This window comes from Eumetopias jubatus, unplaced genomic scaffold (genome assembly GCF_037043125.1).
Source record: "Eumetopias jubatus isolate StellerSeaLion01/CBP00866 unplaced genomic scaffold, mEumJub1_p1.0 scaffold_13, whole genome shotgun sequence".
Lineage (NCBI taxonomy): Eukaryota > Metazoa > Chordata > Mammalia > Carnivora > Otariidae > Eumetopias > Eumetopias jubatus.
Genome location: NW_028274819.1, coordinates 2,044,755 through 2,066,333, shown reverse-complemented (window position 1 = coordinate 2,066,333; position 21,579 = coordinate 2,044,755). Strand labels below are relative to the sequence as shown.

The 21,579-nt window shown below is 62.2% G+C and overlaps 1 protein-coding gene across 7 annotated transcripts in view; it reads right to left on the bottom strand.

The window, feature by feature from the left end:
* KCNQ1 (potassium voltage-gated channel subfamily Q member 1) overlaps positions 1 to 21,579 on the bottom strand; it is a 315,307-nt gene that overhangs the window by 225,363 nt on the left and 68,365 nt on the right. For 6 of the 7 annotated variants that reach the window (XM_088017545.1, XM_028117975.2, XM_088017540.1 and 3 more), the window contains exons 3-7: positions 11,289 to 11,415; positions 10,818 to 10,896; positions 10,296 to 10,392; positions 9,663 to 9,803; positions 353 to 463 (exon numbers count right to left, since the gene is read on the bottom strand). In XM_088017545.1, coding sequence (XP_087873671.1) covers positions 353 to 463; positions 9,663 to 9,803; positions 10,296 to 10,392; positions 10,818 to 10,896; positions 11,289 to 11,415 — 555 coding nt within the window. The remainder of the gene's footprint in view (positions 1 to 352; positions 464 to 9,662; positions 9,804 to 10,295; positions 10,393 to 10,817; positions 10,897 to 11,288; positions 11,416 to 21,579) is intronic. The other variant, XM_088017544.1, reaches the window with a different exon arrangement.

The window sequence follows — 21,579 nt, the reverse complement described above, 5'->3', positions numbered from 1 at the left end:
CGGACACACGTACCCCTGTGCACACACGGGAAACTAAAAGGTGTAACCCTCGTGGTCCATGATTTCCAGGGAGGGCACGGGTCAAGGCCCGGCCCAGGTCTCAGCAGGTGCGTGGACTCTGCCTCTGGCATCACAGGGCAGCTGTGGTGGGGCCTCCCTGCGACCCCTCGGGGTGAATCCCCCAGCCAGCACCCCGCTGTCTTGTTACCCAAGAGCCCGACTGGCCGCCGCCCACACCTGCTGCAAAGGATGCTCTGGGGGCAGGGAGGGCGGGGCACCTCTGTGAGCCGGCGCCCTGCTCGGGGGACCCCTGCTGGGGAGTGCGCGCACGCCCCCGGCATGGAGCACCTACCGCTGGGAGCGCGAAGAAGGAGATGGCGAACACAGAGAAGCAGGAGGCGATGGTCTTCCCGACCCATGTCTGGGGCACCTTGTCTCCGTAGCCGATGGTGGTGACCGTGACCTGTGAGGGGACAGGGGCAGGGCTCAGGCCCGGAAGCTTGGGACGGACGACTGTCCAGCCCAAACCCGCCGCTCTGCCGACACAGAGCTCCCGCCCGGCGGAAGGTCGTGGTGTCCCGAAGCCAATGCTATACAAGGAGCAATGCCCTGGCTGTGCACAGGGGCTGGGCGCCAAGGTGGCGCTCCTAGCTCCACCACCTGCCCCGCCCCATAGCAGTCCCGCCACCCGGGCCACCGACATCGCCACACAGCAGTCCCCAGGAGGCTGGAAGCTCCCACCGAGGCTGGTCCTCGACCAAAAGGACAGGGATGACGTGCCACTTCCTGACGCCACCCCGGGCACCAGACGTCTCAGTCACCCTTCTTCCGAGAGAACCAGACGCAGCCCAAGCCTTCTTCTCGGTGGAGGAGCCGACCATTGGAGCTTGTGGTGGGACCACGGGCGCGGGGACTGCCCCGCCCCAGGCCCCGGTCCTGCTTGCATCTGAGGTTTGCTGCCTGGGGCCTCCCGCCCGAGCCTGAATGTGACATCCTGCAGGATTCGAAGGCCCAGCCTGGCTGAGCCGGTCACTCGGCCCCGACTCCCTCAGCCCACACCTGCCTGGCTCTGGGCCCTGGGGCTGCCCATGGCCTTTGCAGGCATGGGCTCTGAGCCTGGCCAGACTCACACATCTTGTGGGCACATGCTCACACCTGCACACCAGGGCATCAGGCACAGTGGCCCAGAGAGTGCACGTGGCTGCCTGCCTTTGGAGGTCAGCCTGGCCAGCACCTGCCTGCCCTGTGGGCACACGGGTCCTGTTCTAAGCAGCCTGGCTTCTCTCCTCCAGAGCCTCCAGCCCAGGCCAGGTGAGAACGGCCTCTGGCAGGCCCGGGAAGGTCTGCACGGAGCCCTCCCTCGATCCCCTGCCCTGAGGAGCCAGTGTGGGGAATGGGGGATGCAGAGCCAGGACCTGGGGGGCCTACAGAACAGACTCCAACAGAAGGCAAGGCCCAGACAGGATGCGTTGAGGTCTGTGGCAGCGACTGCCAGTCCGACCTGGGACCCCGGTGGGTGCACCCCAGCAGCCACAGAGCACAGAGGGAGGGAGAAACCCAGAGGCCACAGCCAGGCAGGGACACACATGTGATCACTTGGAGCTGCGGGAACCGTAGGGGAGGAGACAGGCGTACCAATGAGCCCGTCAGCACACAGGTGAGTCCAGGCAAGCGCTCAGCTTCTAGCACCGGGGACAGACAGGGCCGGCCACTGCTGGGCCCACGGCAGCCTAACCACGGCAGCCTGACCACGTGTCCTGCTTGGGGTCCCGGGACTTCCACAACGTCACTGTCCCTGGGAAACACCCCCCCAACACACGCACATGGAGCACGCCGAGCTGCCTATGGACCAGTCCTGTAAATGGGACACCTGAGCCCGTGGAGGGGGGTGCATACCACAAATGTGCCTCCCACGCAGCTGGGACACTGCACATGCACACGGACACACGCAGTAGCCCAATGCACTCCAGCTGCAGCATGGCACACGTGTGTGCGTCTCACAACAAGGGCGCGTGAGGAGGGGCCGGTGCCCTCGTCGAGCCCAATACACTCCAGAGTCCCTCAGGCCCATTTCCCATGCACATGTGCACGCACACACACCATACACACATGCCACACACACCGTGCACACACCACGCACACATGCACACACACGCCGTGCACACACACACCATGCACACAGTGCACGTGCGCGCGCACATGCTGTGCACACATGCGTACACACACCATGCACACACGTGCACGCACACACCATGCACACACATGCACATGCACGCGCACACACACGCCGTGCACACACACCACACCCGCGCGCCGTGCACACATGTGCACATGCACGCACACACGCCGTGCACACCTGGACCACGGCACAGGTGCCAGCAGGGAGCAGCCAGACCACCCCGGGGACAAGGGCAAGCCTGACAGCCAGCTGGCAGATAAGGGGGCCCCGGGGAAGCCTGGAGCCCTCTCGTCTGCAGGGTGTCCTCTCTGGACGGCCTGCACCCCACGTGTGAGGCCTGGGCTGCAGCTGCCTCTGCAGAGAACCGGGCGCACGGAGAAAAGGCGGGTCTGGGGCTGTGGGGTTTACAACGGGGTGAGGGCAACAGAACTACATCCTGCCCTCTTCCAGAAAATAAAATTTTTCTAAAGTTATTTATATGAACGTAGAATGGGTCTATTACCATTTTAATAAGTTAACATGAAAACGTTTTTTAAATTGCTCAGTGGTGCTTTCCTACGCGCTGGGCATGGATAGGTACGACCCACGTGAACAGAGGCTCTCTGGGGTCTGCAGCGATTGTTAAGAGTGGACCTGAGACCAGTAAGTCTGAGAGTGGCTGCTGGGCGGGGAGATGCAGAGGCCACCATGGGGGGCTCACACACACACGTGCACACACGTGCGCGCGCACACCATGTACACAAGTGCACATGCATGTGCACACACACACCGTGCACACACGTGCGCACACGTGCTAGGTCTGAGGGTTTAAGGGCGTCCCAGGAAAGTCAGGCATCAAGACAAATAATACCTAATACAACCTTTTAAATGATCAAAATTAATACCAAAAAACCCCATGATGATGGGGAAGTGAAAGTGGGCGGTAGGCTGGGGCGGGGCACAGGCCAGGGCCCCCGAGACCATCTCCCTGAGTGGACCGACCAGCACCCCAGTTCCCTCAGCCCCACAATAGCTGGTACACCAGGGCTCCCCACTGCGGGCTTGCAGATGTTGGGGTGCCCGGCCTGGCATCCCCCACCCTGTGGAGGGCACACGCCTCTCAAACCCAGTCACAGACCCACATTGTTAGCGACGCCCTTCAGCTCTCGGAGGCCCACCCCACAGAGCTGCTGTTCTTCCCAAGATCACAGGCTCAGGCAGCTCAGGATGGCCCGTCTCCAGCCACTGCGCTCGCCACTTGCCCCTGACCGGGCAGTCCAGGATGCAGGGCTGCACGTCCTGGGCCCACAGATGCGGGGAGACACAGTGCAGCCACCGTGCTCCCCTGGGCGCCAGCCACCAGGCAGCGGCCCACGCGGACCAGCTCACATGCAAACCCATGGACGCACAACACCGGGGACAGGGCCGTGGAGGCGGGAGGGAGGGGGACCGAGGCATCCTCATCCTCCGGAAGGTGGCAACGGGCCGTGTGCTTGCCTCTGCATCTTTGCTCACATTTCGTGGGACAGGAGGCAAGAGAGAAACTTCTAGATCCCCCCAACACACACTTTCCATCCTGAGGACCTGGCACCGGTGTTTTGTTCTCCTTTCTAAGGCAGCCTCTGGAAGGCTAGCCTCCAGCGAGATGGGAGGGCCAGCCCAGAAACCGTGGCTGGCCTGGGGGGTCGAGCGGCCCATCTGGAGGTGTCATGGCTGTCTATCCACATGTGGGTGTGATGGCAGTGCCAGTGTAGACACTTAGGGGTTCACACCGGTGGTGCATCCACTTGGCAAACTTGGGACGGTAATGTGAGTTAGGAGGGGAAACTGAGGCTGGCAGGGGCAGGCACTGTGTGTGAGGTCTCACCACTGGTAAGTGACTGAGCGGGCACAACCCACTTGTCCACATCACGACGTGGTGAGGCTGCAGAGCAAACCCCCAGCCAGAGGCTGCCGTGCCGCCACGGGCCACCAACCTGCCCAGAGGCTGGAAGGACGCAGCCAGGGTGAGGAGAAGCACGGGCAGGGGGGCGGCCGGGCAGGTGGCGGGACAGTCTCGGCGGGTGCAGCGGTCCTCGGGCACCTGTCCTGAGGGTGTGCTCAGCCCTGGCCGCCACAGGTCTGCCCTGGAGGCCCCAGTCTAGCTGGTGGGAAACGGCCACAAAGGGGCCACGTGCTGGCAGTGGGGGTTGGGGAACAGCCCAGCCAGGCAGACAAACTATGGGTGGAAAGACAGCAAACACTCCAAAAGAAACCGGCTTCCTTTCCATGGGCAGGACGAAATCGCTGAACACACCCAGACTGGAGCCTCTCATTCCGTGAGTCTGTGGCTGCACTCAGGAAGACTCGGGCTCCAGCCCCACCCGTGTGGCTCACGGGCCCTCCCTGACTGCCAGGGCAGAGAAGGTCCTCCAGGGACCCTGCAAATCACCCTGCACAGGCCAGGGCTCTAGCCCTGAGGGCACAAGATCAGGGCTGCCCGCCATCCTGCCGCACCTGCGCCAGCGCTGAGTAGGACTGCAGCGACGCCCCAATGTCACATCTGCACGTGGAGAAATAGGCCTTCCTGCTGAAAGCCGGCCTCACCAAGAGGACCTCATGGTCCAAGGAGAGTCCTCACGGCCGCAGAAACCTCTGCTGCCTCCCTGGGCCTGCAGTCCTCTTGGTGAGTCCCACGTCGGCCCGAGGAGGTGCTCTGCGGCCTCCTCATTTTACAGATGGGGAAACTGAGGAATGGCCCAATCATGTGCTCTCTGGACCCAGGGCCAGTTCCACGGTGCCACTGAGTTGGCATCCTTGGAAGTGGACGCCGTAGTCCGCCGTCCTCGTTTCTTCTCCACTACCTGATGAGTCTTCCAGGAGCCCCTTCTCTGTGGCTGGCCTTGCCCAGGCCCTCGGGATGGGGATCAGAAACACGATGGTCCTTTGGGTTCAGGAGGGGCTAAAACACATGCACCAAAAGGGGCCACTCTGTGAGGAAGGTGCTGGAAGTGGGGAGCTGGTCAGGGGCAGTTAGTAAGACTCTCAAAACCAGAAGGGCTTCAGGGGTGTGATTAGACCACAGCAGCCATACACACTTTAGTGTGAGTTAGCCTGCTATGGGTCCAGCGCAAGTGTCTGGCTTTGGGGAATGCCTGGAGAGCTGTGGCCAGCAAGGGCCCCCCACCATTTACACCCAGCCTTTGCTGTCTCCTCGCTGGGTGCCCGGGGCCCCAGGCTGCCCATGTCCTTGCTGACTTAACTTCTCCAACAATTTGTGGGCATGGGTACTCATTTTGTACCCAGTTTACAAATGGGCCCAGAGAGGTCAGGTAACCTGTGCAGGCCACACAGACCCCCTCGCTCCTGACCAGTGTCACACGGACCCCTGTCTCACAGTGTTCCCTGATGCAGACCATGTTTCTTTCCACGGGGCTGAAGCTGGAAAGTTCTTACGCTCACTGACATGAGCTGAAACCCACCCCAGAAGAAATCCATCCTGCTTCCTACCCTCACCTTGTGGTCTCCTACTCATCCTGTAAAACCTATTGCCAAGGTCCTTCCTTGGGGAAGGCTCTCTGGCCGGGCTCCCGGAGCCCACAGTCCTTGCCCCACACCCAGTGGTCTGCAGGGACAAGCCTGGGGTCCTGCAGACCTTGGTTCTCAGCTATACAGCCCTCGCAGGCTTTGCAGAGAGCTCCAGGCAGACAGAGCCCCAGAACGCATGGGGTCTGAGTGCTGGGGTGGGCACCTGGCCTGCCACTCCCGGGCTCACGGGCCTCAGGTTTCCCAGCTTCAGGTGAGGTCCCGGCACCGGCCCCATGTTCTTGGCAGTGCCGACACGCTTGCATGTGAATGTCTGGAGGGTCCTGTCCTCACCCAGGCCCTTAACTCAGCCCCCACACCCAGCTGACCTCACCCAGCCAGGAGGCACTCTAGCCCCGGAGGCTGGACCCTTCTGGAGCCACCGGCTGAGAGAGTGAACAGGAATCAGACTCTAAATGGTGGTTGAAATGCAGGGACGGGCTTCCAGCATGTTCACTCTAAAGACTAAATTTAGATGCAGGGGGTAAACAGAGCCCAGAAGCCTCCTGATTTGAGAGACCCCCGGGCGCTAAACAGAAGAGCCCGTGTCTGCAAAAACGGCTTTTCCCTCCACTCAAACTTTAGCACAAACAAACGCATTTTGTTCCAAGGGCGAAGAAAAAAAGTCTTAAATCCTCCCCAAACACCTCAGCAGCCAGGCATGGGGCGCCACACTTGGGGGAGAGGGGGGCTCTCACACCAGTGTTGGGCGTCCCCCCCCGGGCTGAGGGGACAGGAGGGAACACTCAGCCATTGAGCGGACCCCCCCCCAGACGACCTAGAACTGGAGGCTTGGGAAGGCGGGGGCTCCTCATGAAGTCTGGCCAGGACACCGCCGTCCGGGGCTGAATAGCACCCCCCGCACCCCCCCCCCCCCACCAGACTTCATGCCCGCCCAGACCCTCAGAATATGAGCGTATTTGGAAACAGGGCCTTTGTCGAGGTGGTTACGGGAAGCTCTTGCATGGAGATCGTCTTGGTCGATCCGGGCAGGCTCTAAACCAAAGACAAGTGTCCTTATAAGAGACAGGAGATGTGGCCACAAACCCAGGGACGCCTAAAGCCCCCGGAGGCTGGAAGAGGCAGGAAGGACCCTCCCTTGGAGCCTCCGGAGGGAGCGTGGCCCTGCCCACGCTTTGATCTCGGACTTCTGGTCTTCAGACTGGGAGAGAACATGTTGCTCTTGTCTTAAGCGCCTCAGACTATGGGACTCTGATGGCCTCCCCGGGAGATGGATACCTCCACTGTCCCCAGTGCCATGGCCCGTGAACTCACTCATTCGTCCATACAACAGACACTGCTGAGCCCAGATGCTGAGCACACCTGGGGCCATCCCCGGGGCACCCGCAGCCTGGATGGACTCAAGGGTGTCTGCATACCAGCTCCCCTGCGGGACTCCCCCGGCTCTTCCCCATGCAGGGGATGGCCCTTCTCACTTCCTGGTGGCCCAGACGCCCTATTTTAGGGTCTGTCCTGCACATCTTTGAGAATGCGCTCTGGGCTCTGGTCGGCCCCCAGCCCAGCCCTGTGGGGTGAGGGGCGTGGGGGGTGCAAGCAAATCCCGGGGTGGATCCAGTGTGGAGGCCAGAAATGGCCCGGCATGTGACCTTCACCACCCCTTCCCTTGGGTGCCCCAGGGTAGCATCCCCTGGACCGTCTGTCCCCAGCAGAGAGCCTCGGGGCCAGTGCCCCCTCCCACGAGAGGTAAACGGAGCCAGGACACAGAGAACGGGCAGAGAACAACTGCTGGGCGCAGTTGCGAATCACCAAACTAGCTTAAAAGCCCCAATCAGGGCCGGCCCCGTCTTGCGTTTCTTGAGCTCTGTTTGTCCGAGATGCGCCAGGAACACAGCCCATAACTCAAGCCTTGGGGGCCGCTCCTGCCCGGACAGCTGCAGGGGCAGCCGCGGCTATGAATGGGAGCCGTTTGCCCCAGAGCCCCGGGGGGCGGGGGGCCCGGGGCGGCCCCGAGGCGCAGGGCCTGGCAGGAACAATGGCCAGACCAGGGCCCGCAGTGGCCGAGGCTGGGGCTGCAGCTGACGGCGAGGGCTGGGGCACCGGTGCCAAGCTGGGCACAAAGGGGCCGTTTTCCCGGCCGGCGGGCGGATGTTTGCACAGGTGTGGGAGTGGGGGCGCTGCTCTGCTGAGGGCTGGGGGCAGGGGAGCAGCCCGGGGAGGCAGGGAGGGCAGCGCCAAGGCTGGGCACCGCTTATCAGCCAGGCCTCGGGCGATCACCCACACACTTCCTCCTGGTTCTGGGCAGCCTGTCCCCGCACGGGCCCATCACCAGAACTCGGCCCCTCCGCCCACCATCGGCAAGCTCCCTGCCGGGGGCTGAGCCCTCCCGCCCTAACCTGCTAGGGCCTGCCGACCTGGGCCGGCGGGGAGAACAGGGCTGGAACTGGGGCCTTCCCCGGCCCAGAGCTGGGTCAGCATGTCCTTCCCTTCCTCGAGCAGCCTGGCACGGCGGAAGCTTCCAGAAAACACGCAGACGCGCCAACATCAGGGGCCCTCCCTGGATGCTTGGCCTCACAGGCGCGAGACACAGACACAGCAGGAGCCTGTGGTGGCCTGGGGGCCACCGCGAGCCTCCCCACCCCACCTGGACAAACCGGGATGAGTCTCCTTTCTGGAGGAGGGTGAGGAGCCCCAGGAGAGAGCAAGGCCCACTTTTTCTGGAAGGGAAAAGACCGGGGACAGACCTGGCTGTCAGCCCCTGCCCAGCGCCCCTCAGGCACTCTGCTGCCCCCAAGGCCTCGCCACAGCTCCCGTCCCTGCCCCCCACCCTAACGAGCCCGGACATCAGCCGCCCCACACCCAGCCACACTCAGCCTGTAATGGGGGCCACAGTTACCCGCTCCACTGACCCCGGTTCTGCCCTAGACCCCTCCGGGGCGCCAGCAGGTTGCACCCCAGAGCACTCTGAAGGAGGGAGCGCTGTGTCCCATGGGAACGGTGGGGAGTATGAAGGCCTGGCCTGTGGCCCACGCCCCGTCCTTCCCCACAGCAGCCCTCCATCCCGGGATGCACACTGCGCACTCGGTTCCCAGGCCGTGTCCTGATCCCCGCAGGTGGGGAAGCTACCAGTCACCCCGCGCTGACATGCCCAGAACGCTCCCCCTACGAGGCCAAGCTACGGTGGAGGGTGTGGTAAGGGGCACCCTTCATGCCCTCAACAGTGGCTCCGTGGGCCCACACGGCAAGGACACAGGCAGGACTCAGGGCGTGTGTGGCTGGCGGAGCCTGCACCTGGCTGTCCACAGCAGTGAGTGGTCCTCTGTGGAATGTCCCCCGTCCCTGCAAGCCACCTGGCCTGCCGGGAATTGCCTCCCCCACCGTACGTCCCCCTCTCCCACAGAGGGGCAGCTCAGGGAGCCCAGAGCCACCAGCCCATGCTCCGGGCCTTGCAAGTGCAGCCAGGGTGCTGGGCCCCGCTGTCGTGTGCCCAAGGAGCCCATCTCCACAGGCAGGGGAGCCTCAGGGCCCCTGGGGGGAGCCTACACGTCTCCAGACAGGGCCCGGCTACGGCATCTGCAGGCCTGGGGCACAGCCAGAACAGGGGAGCGCTCTTCCTTTCTCGCGAGGACCCCTGCCCGTCCTATCCTGGGTTGTTTGCTATTTAACGTCGTGCTCCCTGGCACAGGGATGCTCCTGGGGCCAGGACAGACCCTCCCAGACAGGCAGGCCCCATACCTGACCCCGCCCTCCCCATTCGGCCAGGGCAGAGGAAAGCTGGCACCACACAGGGCCCCACCTAGGGGCGGGCAGGAGCTCCCAGCCCCCACGCACACCCCGTCGCCCCGTCGGACACTGGTTACACCAGCTCCGAGACATCGAGGACCTCCCGACGGCGTCCTCTGAGCGTGAAGGGTCCACCACGGGGCTCCAGAACCCGGTGCCCTCTGCCCCACTGCTGCCCAGGGCGCCTGTCCCCACTTACCACCCCCCACCACAGGGCATCTGCGTAGCTGCCAAACTCCACTTGGCCCGACTCGTTCACGGCGTCCTTCTCGGCCAGGTACACGAAGTATGAGGAGAAGATGAGGCCCAGGAAGCCGATGTACAAGGTGGTGATGAGCTCCTGGGGGCAGAGCGGGCAGAGGGCGCGTCAGCCGAGCACGCGTGGCGTCCCCGGCCTCCATGACAACACTCCGGACAGACATCACAGGCCAGGGGCCGGCACAGCACACGCTCCGGGTCCCACGACGGTTCTCCGTGAATTCCCGTGTGGGTCCCACGCCCGCACTGGACTTCAGGACCCCTCCACCCCTCGCCTCCGTGGCTGGCGTCGGCCCCGGCCATCGCCCGGAGGGTCAGGCCAGCTTGCCCGGGCTCCGCTGGTCTCCGGCTCAACCCCAAGAATGGTGGCGACGCGCCTTCCCTTCGCCGGACTGTTCCCCATCTGTGGCTTTTAGATCTCTGAGCCTCTGAGAGCCTCTTTTCTCCATCCTGCACTTCTGCCCCTGGCTTCCTGCCCCCCAGCTCGAGGGAGCGTGGCCACATCATCTGCCTGGCAGACATTGCACCCCGTCCTCCCCACCTCGGGCCCCTGCGCCCCACCCAGACCACCCACCTGGCGGTGGATGAACACCACGGAGCCGAGCAGCCTCCAGGTACCTCCCTGACGATCCACGTGCAGCATCCTCAGGATCTGGAGGAAGCGGATGCCCCTGCGGGGGAGACGCCTCTGTGCTCCTGCCCCCGACTCACCCCACTCAGGCACCTCTTACCAGCGCCCACCCCTGGTGCAGTGCCTCAAAGCCCAACTCTGAATCTGCCCGCTCGCCACCATGCAGGCCTTGCTGTCTCCTTCTTGAACACAGGGTCGGGGGCTCAGGCAAACCTGCACATCTCCAAGTTCCTCTGCTTCCCAGACCAGATTCTGGGGAAGGCCCTGGGATCACCCCAGTTCACTGATGAGCAAACCGAGATCCCCAGGAGGTTAGGTCCTAGCCCAAGTCCCAGAAGTGCTCTTGCTGGGTCTCCAACCCGGGCAGCCTAACTCCCGTGTGGGGTCTGAGCCTGCAGTCCCTCCCCCAGCACACTGCCCCGGGCTCTCGCACCCCCAGCTGGGACGGCTTGTAGCCCATTGTACCTGATGGCCGAGGTGGCAAACACCTGCCCTTTGGAGCCCACGCAGAGGACAACCATGGAGGCCAGGACCACGATGAGGTCTGGGGGGAGGGGTGGCACATCACCAGCCAGGCCGCTGGCTCAGGACTGGAGCCTGGCAGTCAGGAGGACAGGGCCACTCGGACGGGGCCCTCTGTCTCAGGCCCACCCAGGCCCACCCGGCCCACCTCCGTGCCCCACTCCCAGGCTGCCGGGGCAGCAGACCCCCCCAACACTGTGCTGAGTGCGGCCAAGCCCAGCCCCGTGAGCAGTGTCTGAGGCTCCCTCCTGCACTGCAGGGCTCAGGGGGGGTCACCCCATGGCCTCGGGGGACCCTGTCTGCTGGAGCCCACAACGGGGACCCACCCTGCCGGATCCCCATTCCTGGGGAGGGTGCCCAGCCCGTGCCCGGAAAGCTCGGGGTGAAGCTCCCCTGGGGGCAGGCAGGACTCACCGATGATGGAGATGGGCTTCCGGGCAAAGCGCAGCCTCCCCCAGATGCCTACGTACTTGCTGCGGCAGCCTGCCGACCAGAGACGGACCATGTACTCCGTCCCAAAGAACACCACCAGGACAATCTCCTGTGGGGCAGAGGGAAGTGAGCCGGGGGCCTCCATGGGAGACGCCCAAGAGCAGCAGCTAGCCCGGGCCCTGGTCTGCCCGGGGTGGGTGGCGCCTACCGCACGGTCCACCTGGACAGGCCAGTGGCCCAAGGCCAGGTCCACTGCCAGCAGACACCTGCTGCTTTCCAGACCAGGGCCCAAGGGGATATCCGCACCAAGGATGTCCCCCCAAGGACATCTCGGGTCCTCGCTGGGCCCTGAGAAACCTGGTGCCCTGGGGCCCACGTTCTCCAGCCAGCAGTCATGTGAACGACTGAGCCCCCAGAGCTCAGCCCATACATCCTAATTTGGGTGTTGGAGAACATCCGTCCTCATGGGATGGTTCCTCTTTTCGCCTCACAGCCACCATGCCACCAAGGACACAGTGCCTGGGGACACTTGACAGTCATCGCTGGGGCCCAGATGCAAGAACACCCAGGGCAGTGGGGGGGGGGTGGGCACCAGGAGGAGGAGGGGAGGGGTCTCAGGAGGCTGCTTCCACAGCCAGGGCTCTGACAAGGACTGTTCCCCACGTCAGTCTGCAGTCAGGCTACCTCGAGGAGGGGAAGCCAGAGCACCAAGGGCTCACATCCAGGCTGCAGAGGATGGATGGGCAGTGGACACAGGGTGGTCAGGTGGATGGACAGACAAATGAGGACAGACAGTGTAAGAACCAAGTTCAAAGGGAAACCAGACGACCCAGATGAAGCAGACAGGTTCTTAGAGACACAAGCCTACTAAGATTACTCAGGAGGAAATGGGAAACCTTAGTAGATCTATGACTAGCGAGGAGACTGAGCCAGTGATCAAAACTCTCCCATCGAAGAGAAGCCATGGACCTGAGGCTTCACTGGTGAATTCTACTCAACATTCAGAGAAGAACTAATCCCAGTCTTTCTCAAGTTTTTCCAAAAAACTGAAGAGGAGGGAACGCTTCCTAACTCGTCCTGTGAGGCCAGCATTCCCCCGACACCAAAGCCAGAGGAAGCCCCTGGAAGAACAGAGGGGCCCAGACCCGATTCCGAGCCGGTTTCTGAGCGTGTTACAGAGATCCCATGCTATGACCACATGGGAATTACATTTGGAATGCAAGGACGGTTCTGCATAAGAAAATCGACCAGTAGAATACGTTGAGTTTACAGAACGAAGGGGGGAAAAGAAACGCGGGACCTCCACTGATGGAAAAAGCGTTAAGACAAAATGCCTCACACTTCGCATTGAAAAGAGGGAACAAGTCAGGACTACGAGGAGACCACCTGTACGAAATACACGCCGCATCTGAAAATCCCACAGTAAACAGCACGCCATTGACAATAGGAGTTGTAAGGCGGGACGCTTTTCCTCTTCGATCAGGCATGAGGCAAGGACACTCACCCCTGCCACACCGTGTGGCACCGGGCTCCGCACTCCGGCTGGAGCAAATAGACGGGAAAAGAAAGAAAAAGTGTCCAGAATGGAAAGGAAAAGTAAGAGGACCTCTGTTCACAGGGGATACGGCCTTAGGTGTAGAAAACGCCATAAATTCCACACACACACGCACGCGCACCTGTCAGATCTTACTAGAATTCCGCGAGGCAGGGTACAAAGTCAGCAAGCACAAATCAGCCGTATTCTCTCTACCAACAATGAACAACAATCTTCAGAAGAAATGACAGAAACACACCCACTTACGGTAGCATCCAAAAGAGTAAAATAGTTGTGAATTAACTAAGGAGGCCAAAGACTTGCAGAGTGAAAATGGGAAAATACCATGTCGAGAAGTGGAGGGAGACGCAGAAGCGCGGGCGCGCCCCACGTTCCTGGACCGCGCGGGGCAGAGAGGCCAACACCACCCAAAGTGGTCTACAGATGCAACGCCATCTCTCCCAAAACCCCGATGAGTTTTTGTTTTTTGCAGAAATAGAAAAACTTATCTTAAATTCACGTGGAATCTCAAGGAACCCTGAGCAGCCCTAACAAAATGGGGTCTATCCATACAAGGGAATATCACTCAGCCTCATAAAGGAAAGAGATTCCGATGCCTTCTCCAGCACAGACCGCCCCCCCCCCCCCCCCCCGCCGAGGGCGCTGCTGAGGGGGAGAGGCCAGACGTGCTGGCCTCCAGCCAGCCCCCTGTCCTGTAATGCCCCTGAAGTCTGGCCCTGGCAGGGGGCCCCTGCTCCCATGCCCCCCTCTGCCCTCCCCGCCAGGGAGCCCACCATGAGGGGGTGGTGGACACTGTCCCCTGGCTCCCAAGTGTCATTAACCAGGGTGCTTCTGCCATCCGGCTGGTGTTGGGAGCCAGCTCAGCGGATAATGGGAGAAAACGCAGGAAAGTTTACCTCTTCCCTTTTGCAGAGAAGTTCTCCTTCATAATGTGGAATCCCGTAGAGGACGGCGAGAGAGCCGGGGGCGGGGGGTGCACAAACCTGCAGGCTCCGTGACCTCACATGGCTGGCTTCGGCTCCTACCTCGCCCTTGGCTCTGGGGGCAGTGGCCTTGGCTGGAGGCTGGCTGAGCCCACCAGGGCCGGGGCCACGTTCACCCCCCAGCCCCTCTCCCCAGCCCCAGCTCCACGTGGATCTCCTGAATGAATGAATGCAACGTGTGAACAAACCCAGTGAGCAGGCCGAGAGTGCCCCATGCCCGCACAAGGCTTTGTCTTGTTTACGTGTTCCCCGAGAACCTGGCCCTGCCGGGTCACAGTAGGTGGGATGAGCCCGTGGTCAGTGAGGTGCTCGCGGGGAACGGAGGGGGCCGTCTGTGGAGTCCGGCGTTTGGCCACCCCCCATGTTCCCGAAGTAGAGACATGGGCGCTGGCATCTTCACGGAGGAGGGCTCACCTGGCCGCCAGGTGGTCCCCAAAGGAGCAATGTTCCTGGAGCCTCCATCCCAGCTCTGCATAACCACTCACCATCTGGCCCATCACTTTGTGGTTTTTGTTCTTATTTTGCTGGATTTGCTTATTATTTAAATACCCCCTTCAGTTGTGTCCTAAAGAGATTTAAAGTACTAGAAACATCTTATTAAAAAAAAAAAAAATTAAAAAAATAAGTAACTATTAGGGATGGCCATGTCTCCTCCACCAAATTGCTCTCACACGTTGGGAGAACCTGGTCCGCAGCTCAGAGTTACCCCTGCTCTCCCAGGGCCGGCAGTCTGAGAACACGGATTCCCCTCTGCAGGGCTGAGGTGTAGGAATAATTTAAAACAATGCTAATCCTCAAATCCTGTTTGAGTCTGGAATGCAGCATGAGGCCCGGCTGGCTGCAGGCGGGCTGCATGGGGCGTTCATGGTGTTCAAGCGAGGCCCAGACCCAGGCGGGGCCGAGTTCACAGATGCCATGCGGTGGGCATGCTGGGAAGGACAGGCAGGAGCCCTTTACCATCGGGAGGCATGAGACCTTGGGGTTGGACGTTCGCTCAGAGACAAAATGACCTCCACCACCGGCAGCCTCGAGTGCCAGGGCCTCAGACGCGGGTGCTGCTTGCTGGGACCTCTGGAGGCTCCCTGCGGTTCAAGCACTCCTGGGGCAGATCTCCCGGCCAGGCTGGCCCTTTGCTATCTCTTGGAGCCACCTGTCCTCTGACCTGGGCTCAGGAAGGCTGGACGGGCTAGCCCAAAGCTCCGGAACAGCAGGGGTCCTGGGATGTTTTCCCAGGAGGTGCCTTGGCCACCCCCAGGCTGGAGGATGCACAGGGGTGTGACTGGGCTTGACCATCCACTTGTGGAGACTGGGGAGTGGGGGGTGGTATGGGGCCTGCAGGAGGGCTGACCCCCGGACGACACCCCCAGTCCACAGCAGGCTCATGGGAGGGCAGGGCCCTCTCCTCCTGGTTCTGGGCTGAGGGAGGCCAGCTTCTAGCCTCAGTGGCCCAGGCACAGGAGGGGTGACCCCCCACGCCTGGCCACCCTCTGTGCCCTGAGTTTTCCCCCACCTGGCAGGGCCATCTGTCCTTGCATACCAGGCCCTAAGCAAGCCCAAAGGTGAACTAAAGGGGCCTCAAGCTCCTCCCAGAGCCTGCCAACAGCTGTTACCTCCCCCAGGCCCTCTGCTCAAGCCACCTCTGTCCCTCCTCACTGTCGAGATAGTGAGGTCAGGGTATGAGGCCCCCTTCCCAGGCCTCACCCCCAGCCTATCCTGAGAGTGTCCCATTAACCCAAGGCAGATCCATACCCCAGGTGCTGCCCTGACCCCAGCCCCCCAGTGCTCTGTGCCTGGGACTTTCCTGGTGCCCCCCCCCCCCCACCAACACACACGGCCCCTCTCTGGGTCCTTATGCCCTTCTCAGTCCAGCTCAAGCCCCCACCACCCCCCGGGAACACCATCCACCCCATCCATGGAAACCACTTGGCTCCCCCATCGAAGACACGGCCAGCCCAGGGGCCCTCTCAGCTCCGCCTGGTTCCTGGGTGTGCACCCGGGTCAAGGATGCAGGCCGGGAGGCTGGGGTGTTGATGGAGCGCGGCCCTGAGCTCTGCCCCGCAGATACAAGGAGAGAGGCTGGGCTTGGGACCGGGATCTCGCCGAGACCACAGTCAAACCAGAGGGACAAAGGGCCCCCTCCCGCCCTGGCCACTGTCACACAGCCAAAGTAAGGCCACCTCTCAGCTGCGGTCAGCATCATGGACGAGGGGCCCATGAGCCAGGGTGGGTGCAGAGATCGAGGTACAGAGCTGAGCACTTACTCAGCCGGAAGCTGAGATGGGGGCCCTGGGGGACGGAGCGGCCGACCGGCCCCTCACCCGTGTCGCCCCATGAGCCTCAGTTCAGGCTGATCCTGGGCTTTTCCTGTGGGTCTCACTGGTGGCAGGTGGTGGGGGTGGCTCACAGTGATGTTGTCTGGATCGTTTACGATGACTTTTACAAACACGGTTCCTAAGCAGGAACCCAATTAAAAAATAGGTAAAGAATTTGAATAGATATTTCTCAAGAGAAGACATACAAGTGAACAACAGACACAGGAAAAGATGCCCCACATCACTCGGCATCAAGAAAATACAGATCAAAACCATGATGAGATAGCACCTCACACCGGTCAGAACAACTAAAATCAAAAACACACACAAAAAACAAGTGTTGGTGAGGATGCGGAGAAAGGGGACCCCTCTTACACTGCCGGTGGGAACGCAGGCTGGTGCAGCCACTCCGGGAGACAGTGTGAAGGGTCCTCAGAAAGTTAAAACTAGAGCTACCCTATGACCCAGCAATCGCACTACTGGGTATTTACCCCAAAGAAACAAAAACACTAATTCAAAAGAACACGTGGCAACCCCACATTCAGGGCGGCATTACTGACCGCCGCCAGCATGTAAGCAGCCTGCCCGGCCGCGGATGGATGAGCGGAGAGAGAAGGGATGTTGTATCTACGGTGGAATATCACTCAGCCATCAGAAGGACGAGATCCTGCCATTTGCAACAGCATGGACGGCGCTCGAGGGCATTGTGGTAAGTGGCCACGTCAGCCAGCAATCGTTTGTACGTGGAATCTAAACATACATGTGAAACTAAGCTCATGGACTCGGTGGCCAAAGGTCGGGGGCTGGCGGGGAGAAATGAGTGAACTGCTTTGCTTTTTTAGTTTCAATAAGTGGAATTTTTTAAAAAAGAAAGCAGCGCCGTGGGCCCCAGGGCTGGGGGGTGGGGCTGGGGGGTCGGTGTCTCACGGGGACAGAGTTTCTGTTTGGGAAGATGGGAACGTTCTGGAGACAGGCGGTGGGGACGGTTGCACAACACCGTGAATGTGCTTAGTGCCCCTGAGCTGTGCACCTAGACACAGTTCTGATAAATCGTCCGGTATGTGTACTTTACCACAACTCTGTAAAACGAAAGCAGATTAGTGGGTGTGAGGGGCTGGGGGAGGGAGGAGCGGGGGGGGGGGGCAGCTGCCCACGGTTAAGGGGCTTTCCTTTGGGGGGGATGGGAGAGTCTGGAACTGCAGGGCTGTGGTGGTTGGACAACACCGTGAACGCACTAGATGCTGTGTACCTGGAACGGTGAACGCGGTGTGTGCTTTACCACAACATAGACATGCACGCTGGGGGCCCCTCCGTCCACCAGACCCCACGTGTCACCCCACCTGTGGCTGGGAGAGTCACTGCTCCCCCATCCTGGGGCCCCGAGTCCCCACCTTCCTGGCCGCTGCTAGCCCAAAGCCCGGCACCCTGCCGGGTCCCCTTCTGCAGGGACCACAGGGGCAGCGAGGTGCAGAGGGCCAGCCGGGGGTGGTGGCCGTGAGTGGGGGGTCTCTACACTTCCGCTCGCCCTGTTTCATCATGGTGTGGCCAGGGCATGCGAGGCGCTCCCCGGAAGGCTCTGGACCCCGGCGCAGACGAGCCACAGCCCAGGCGCGCTTGCTCCCAGGATGGCACTGTGAGGCCCAACCTGAAATCTTGCTGTTTTGCTGACAGACACCAGGTCCGAGTCGACTGAGGGGAAAAAAGCTCCGGGTCTCACAAGGGTGCACGTGGTCCGCACACCGGCCCACACCTGCCTTCGGTGTTTGGGGTAACGGTGTTGTGACAGCAGATCTGCAAATCCCAAGAGTGGAGATAAAGGGTCCGAAAAGCAGGTGCTTATCTGGTGCCTTCTGTGAGTGCGCACGGGGGAAAGGTTGGTGATTACTCAAGCGTTTCGTAACTCTGTGGACCCACGGCACTCAGAGAAGGATGAAGGTCGCTGGTCGCCTTATCTACTGTGCCTCCTTTATCAGCCAGTGGATCCTCGGCGGCGGGAAGATTGTCCAAAGCCCATGTGTTCTGAGGCTCAGCGCTGCCGGCCTCGCAGGATTTAGAAGCACCGGGAGCATCCCCGCCACAAACTGCTCCCATGTGACAGATAGCAGGACGGCCTGAAGGTTAAACCCGCTCAGATTAGCTGAGCTTACATCCTGACTTTTGGGACAGAAAATATTTTTCTTTTGCTAAACAGTAAAGGCAGCCTCACAGACCCTCACTCTTGCCCTATCCCCGGGCTCTGTGATGTTACTACTCCGTTATCTTTACGTGAAACATTTTAAAGAGAGGTGGACGACCAGCCACAAAGGATTAAGTGCCAGGGACTGTGGGGTGGAGGGGCCTGCGGGCCGTCGGGTGGGGGATGAGAAAGAGCAGGAACTGGGGCCAAGGACAAAAGGCACCACCACCTCCCTGGATATGGCCAGCTCAGGGGTGCAGCCAGGGGAGGCTTTGCAGGAGCTCCTGGTCCCCTCAAAGGCCTCCTTGGAGAGAAGGATGCCCAACTGTCCGGGGCAAACAGGATTTCGCTGGGCAGAGGTGGGGGCCCAGAGACCTGGAAGGGGGGTGGTCATGGGGACCAAACCAGGCCACCCACCAGCACAGGGGCATGGGTGACCAGCGTGAAGGTCTTCTTCTCCCCTGACAAGCCTGGAAAACCTGGGGGCCAGCCCGGGGCCAGGAGGCATCCCCACGGGGCGGCGGGGGGGCCCGTGGTCCCTCCAGCAGATCCCGGACGGCAGGCTTTGGGGCCAGCCCAGCTGTTGTGCCTCCAAGTGGGACCCGATAAGCCGCAGAGGGAGGCGGTCTCGGCATTCCCGGGACAGTCATCTGGCCTGAGAGCACGAAGCAGGCGTGCAGGCTGCTCAAAGCACCCTTTGTCTGCGGACCGCCTGTGGTCAGCTGCTCCCAGTGCGCGCCCGCGGTGCGGGCTCCTGGGCCTCCCGGGGACATGTGCTGTGCACAGCTGGGGCCCTCCGGGCACACTTGCCGCCCACCCCGTGGGACGCCAGCCCCACCCTGCCCGAGCCGCCCCACCTTGGGACAGGCGCCACGGCTCAGCCCGGCAGAGGGGGCAGGAGGCCTGTGCTGGGGCGGGGAGCGTACCCCGCCTGTCAACTCCCCCCAGCCCCGCCACGGGGAGCCCTCCTGCCCCATAGGCCCCCAAATGTGTAGCCCCACGACCTTGGCCCTGGACCCCTCTGCTTCTTGCCTGAGGTCCTGGCTCCCCGAGGTGGCCCTAACAGGGTCTGCTCCCTGCTCCAGGCAGCCTGTGGGCCAGGCCCCGAGTCAGCCACCGGGAGGACAGGGAAGGGGGCCCTGATGCCCGAGGGGAGCTCGGGGCTGGGAGAGAGGGGTGGGCCCCTGAAAGCCCCCACTCCCCCACAGGACGGCAAGACAGAGCATCACCGAACCCCCAGGGCAGGGACCCCAGTGGGCCGCTCAACCCTTCCAACGCCTGAGCGTCCTCATCTACAAAATGGGGGCCTGGGGGTGTCCACCTCCTGGGGCAGTTGGGGGCGCTGAAACGAGAAGAGCCCCTCGGGTCTGTGGAAATGCCACGGAAGGACCGTAGGACGGGTGGCACTGAATGGGCTCAGGATAGAGGGGACCCCCCGGGGACAGGTGGGGGAGAGGGCGCAGCGTGGAGGGGTGGAGAGTCCCCGGCCTGGTCTGGGCCTGGCGCGCCAAGGCCTGCCCAGCCCCGTCTCAGGACCCCCCAGGCGGCCTGCGGCACAGATGCCCCTCCTGACCTGACCCCCGACCCTGTCTGAGGCGCCCCAAGCTCTCGACACCCCCATCTGGACCTGACGTGTCTCCCTGGCCTTCCCAGCCTCCTGACAAGGGAGTGGGACTCATCCCAGCCCAGGGGACCCCTCCCGACCTCCTTGGCCATCTCCTCAAGGCCGAGGTCTGCCTTCGCTCTGGAAGCACGGTCCAGCGCTGGGCCCTAGCAGAGCACCCCCCTGGGACTCAAAGGGGCCAGGGTGGGTGCCACAATCCAGGGGGCCGAGGGACCCAGGGTCAGACACTACTTCCCTGTGGGTGCGATGTGGGCCTCCACCCCCATGTAGGTCTGAAGCCATGGGTGCTTTGGGGACCCCATGCAGCCTCTCCTCAAGGGGCCAGCCACCCCAAATCCCCATGAGGGCCCCGTGAGGAGGTAGAAGCCCCCTGCCTGGGGGTGGAGAGCCTGGACAAGCCAGCCACCTCGGGTGCCACCCTACCCATGAAAGGTTGTCATGGGTTTGGGGACGACTCAGGAGGTACTACTGGGCCACTCTCCCCCGAGAATGAGCCCCACCCGCCAGTTGTCTGGGATGGCCATTCGGCAGGCCAAGCAGGAGAGGCCATGACACTAGTTCCGTCACCATGGGGACGGACGTTCCCATCTACCAGCCGCCGGGCCCGGCGAGTGCGCAACAGCTGCCGTCCGGCCCCCTGGCCTGGTGAGGGGCCATGGCGCTGCCCCCCACCTCAGTCACTACCCGAGCAGATGGCTCTGGGGCAGCCTGCTCTCCAGGCTGCCTGGGGGTGCAGTGAGGCCCCAGGGGCCCCCCACTCCTCGGCCCCCTGGTTGGGGTCAGGCCCCAAGGCTCCCCTTGAACCACCATCCCCAGCCGCACCCCTGGGCTCAGTGGCTGGTGGGGCCGGGCTGTAGGTGTCCTGACTCGCAGACAGGTCACCTTCTCCTGGCCTGGGCTTCCTGGGGAAAGATCGGTGGAGGCCAAACGGTCTTGGGGGGTGGAGGAGGCAAGAAGACTCGAGGACGAGTTTTGAGCAAGGGGTTCCTGCAGCCAGGTCTCAGGCTGGCCCAACCACAGGAACCTCCCCAGCTCCGTGTCGGCCTCCAGCAGCTTCTTCCTCTGTCCGAAGCTCTGCAGGTACCTGCAAACCCCCCTTGGCTGTCACCTGTGGCACCGCAGAGGGATCTGAACCCCACGGCGATGTGCGTATTCGGGGGGCTGGGGGGGTGAGACCAAGAGAGAACTCGGCCACACCCGTGGCCCTAACATACCCTCAGGCCCATCATCCTTAGATCGCAGGCTGCCTGGCGCAGCCTCTGAGGAAACGCTGCCCAGCGGTCACCCTCCCTGCCCATGGACTGCGTGCTGTACCAAGGCCACCTCCAGTCACTCATGATTCCGGTGGTTGGGCAAGGTGCCCTGGTGCTGGGACCCGGCTTGCAGTATAAGACCATGTGCCAGCATCCCTGGAGTGCTTAAGCACTACCCACTCCCCCTGCCCCACCTGGGTGCTCCCGAGGTTGGGAGGTGGACTGGGGCCCAGCCCAGTCCACTCCCGGACACCTGGCTGTGGTGGGGGAGGCAGACGTGACCAGGGAGTGGCCCCCCAGGGGCAGTGGTCTTCTTCCTGCTCAGAACGGGCTTCTCACAGACTCATGAGGCAGCTACACGGCCCCCAGG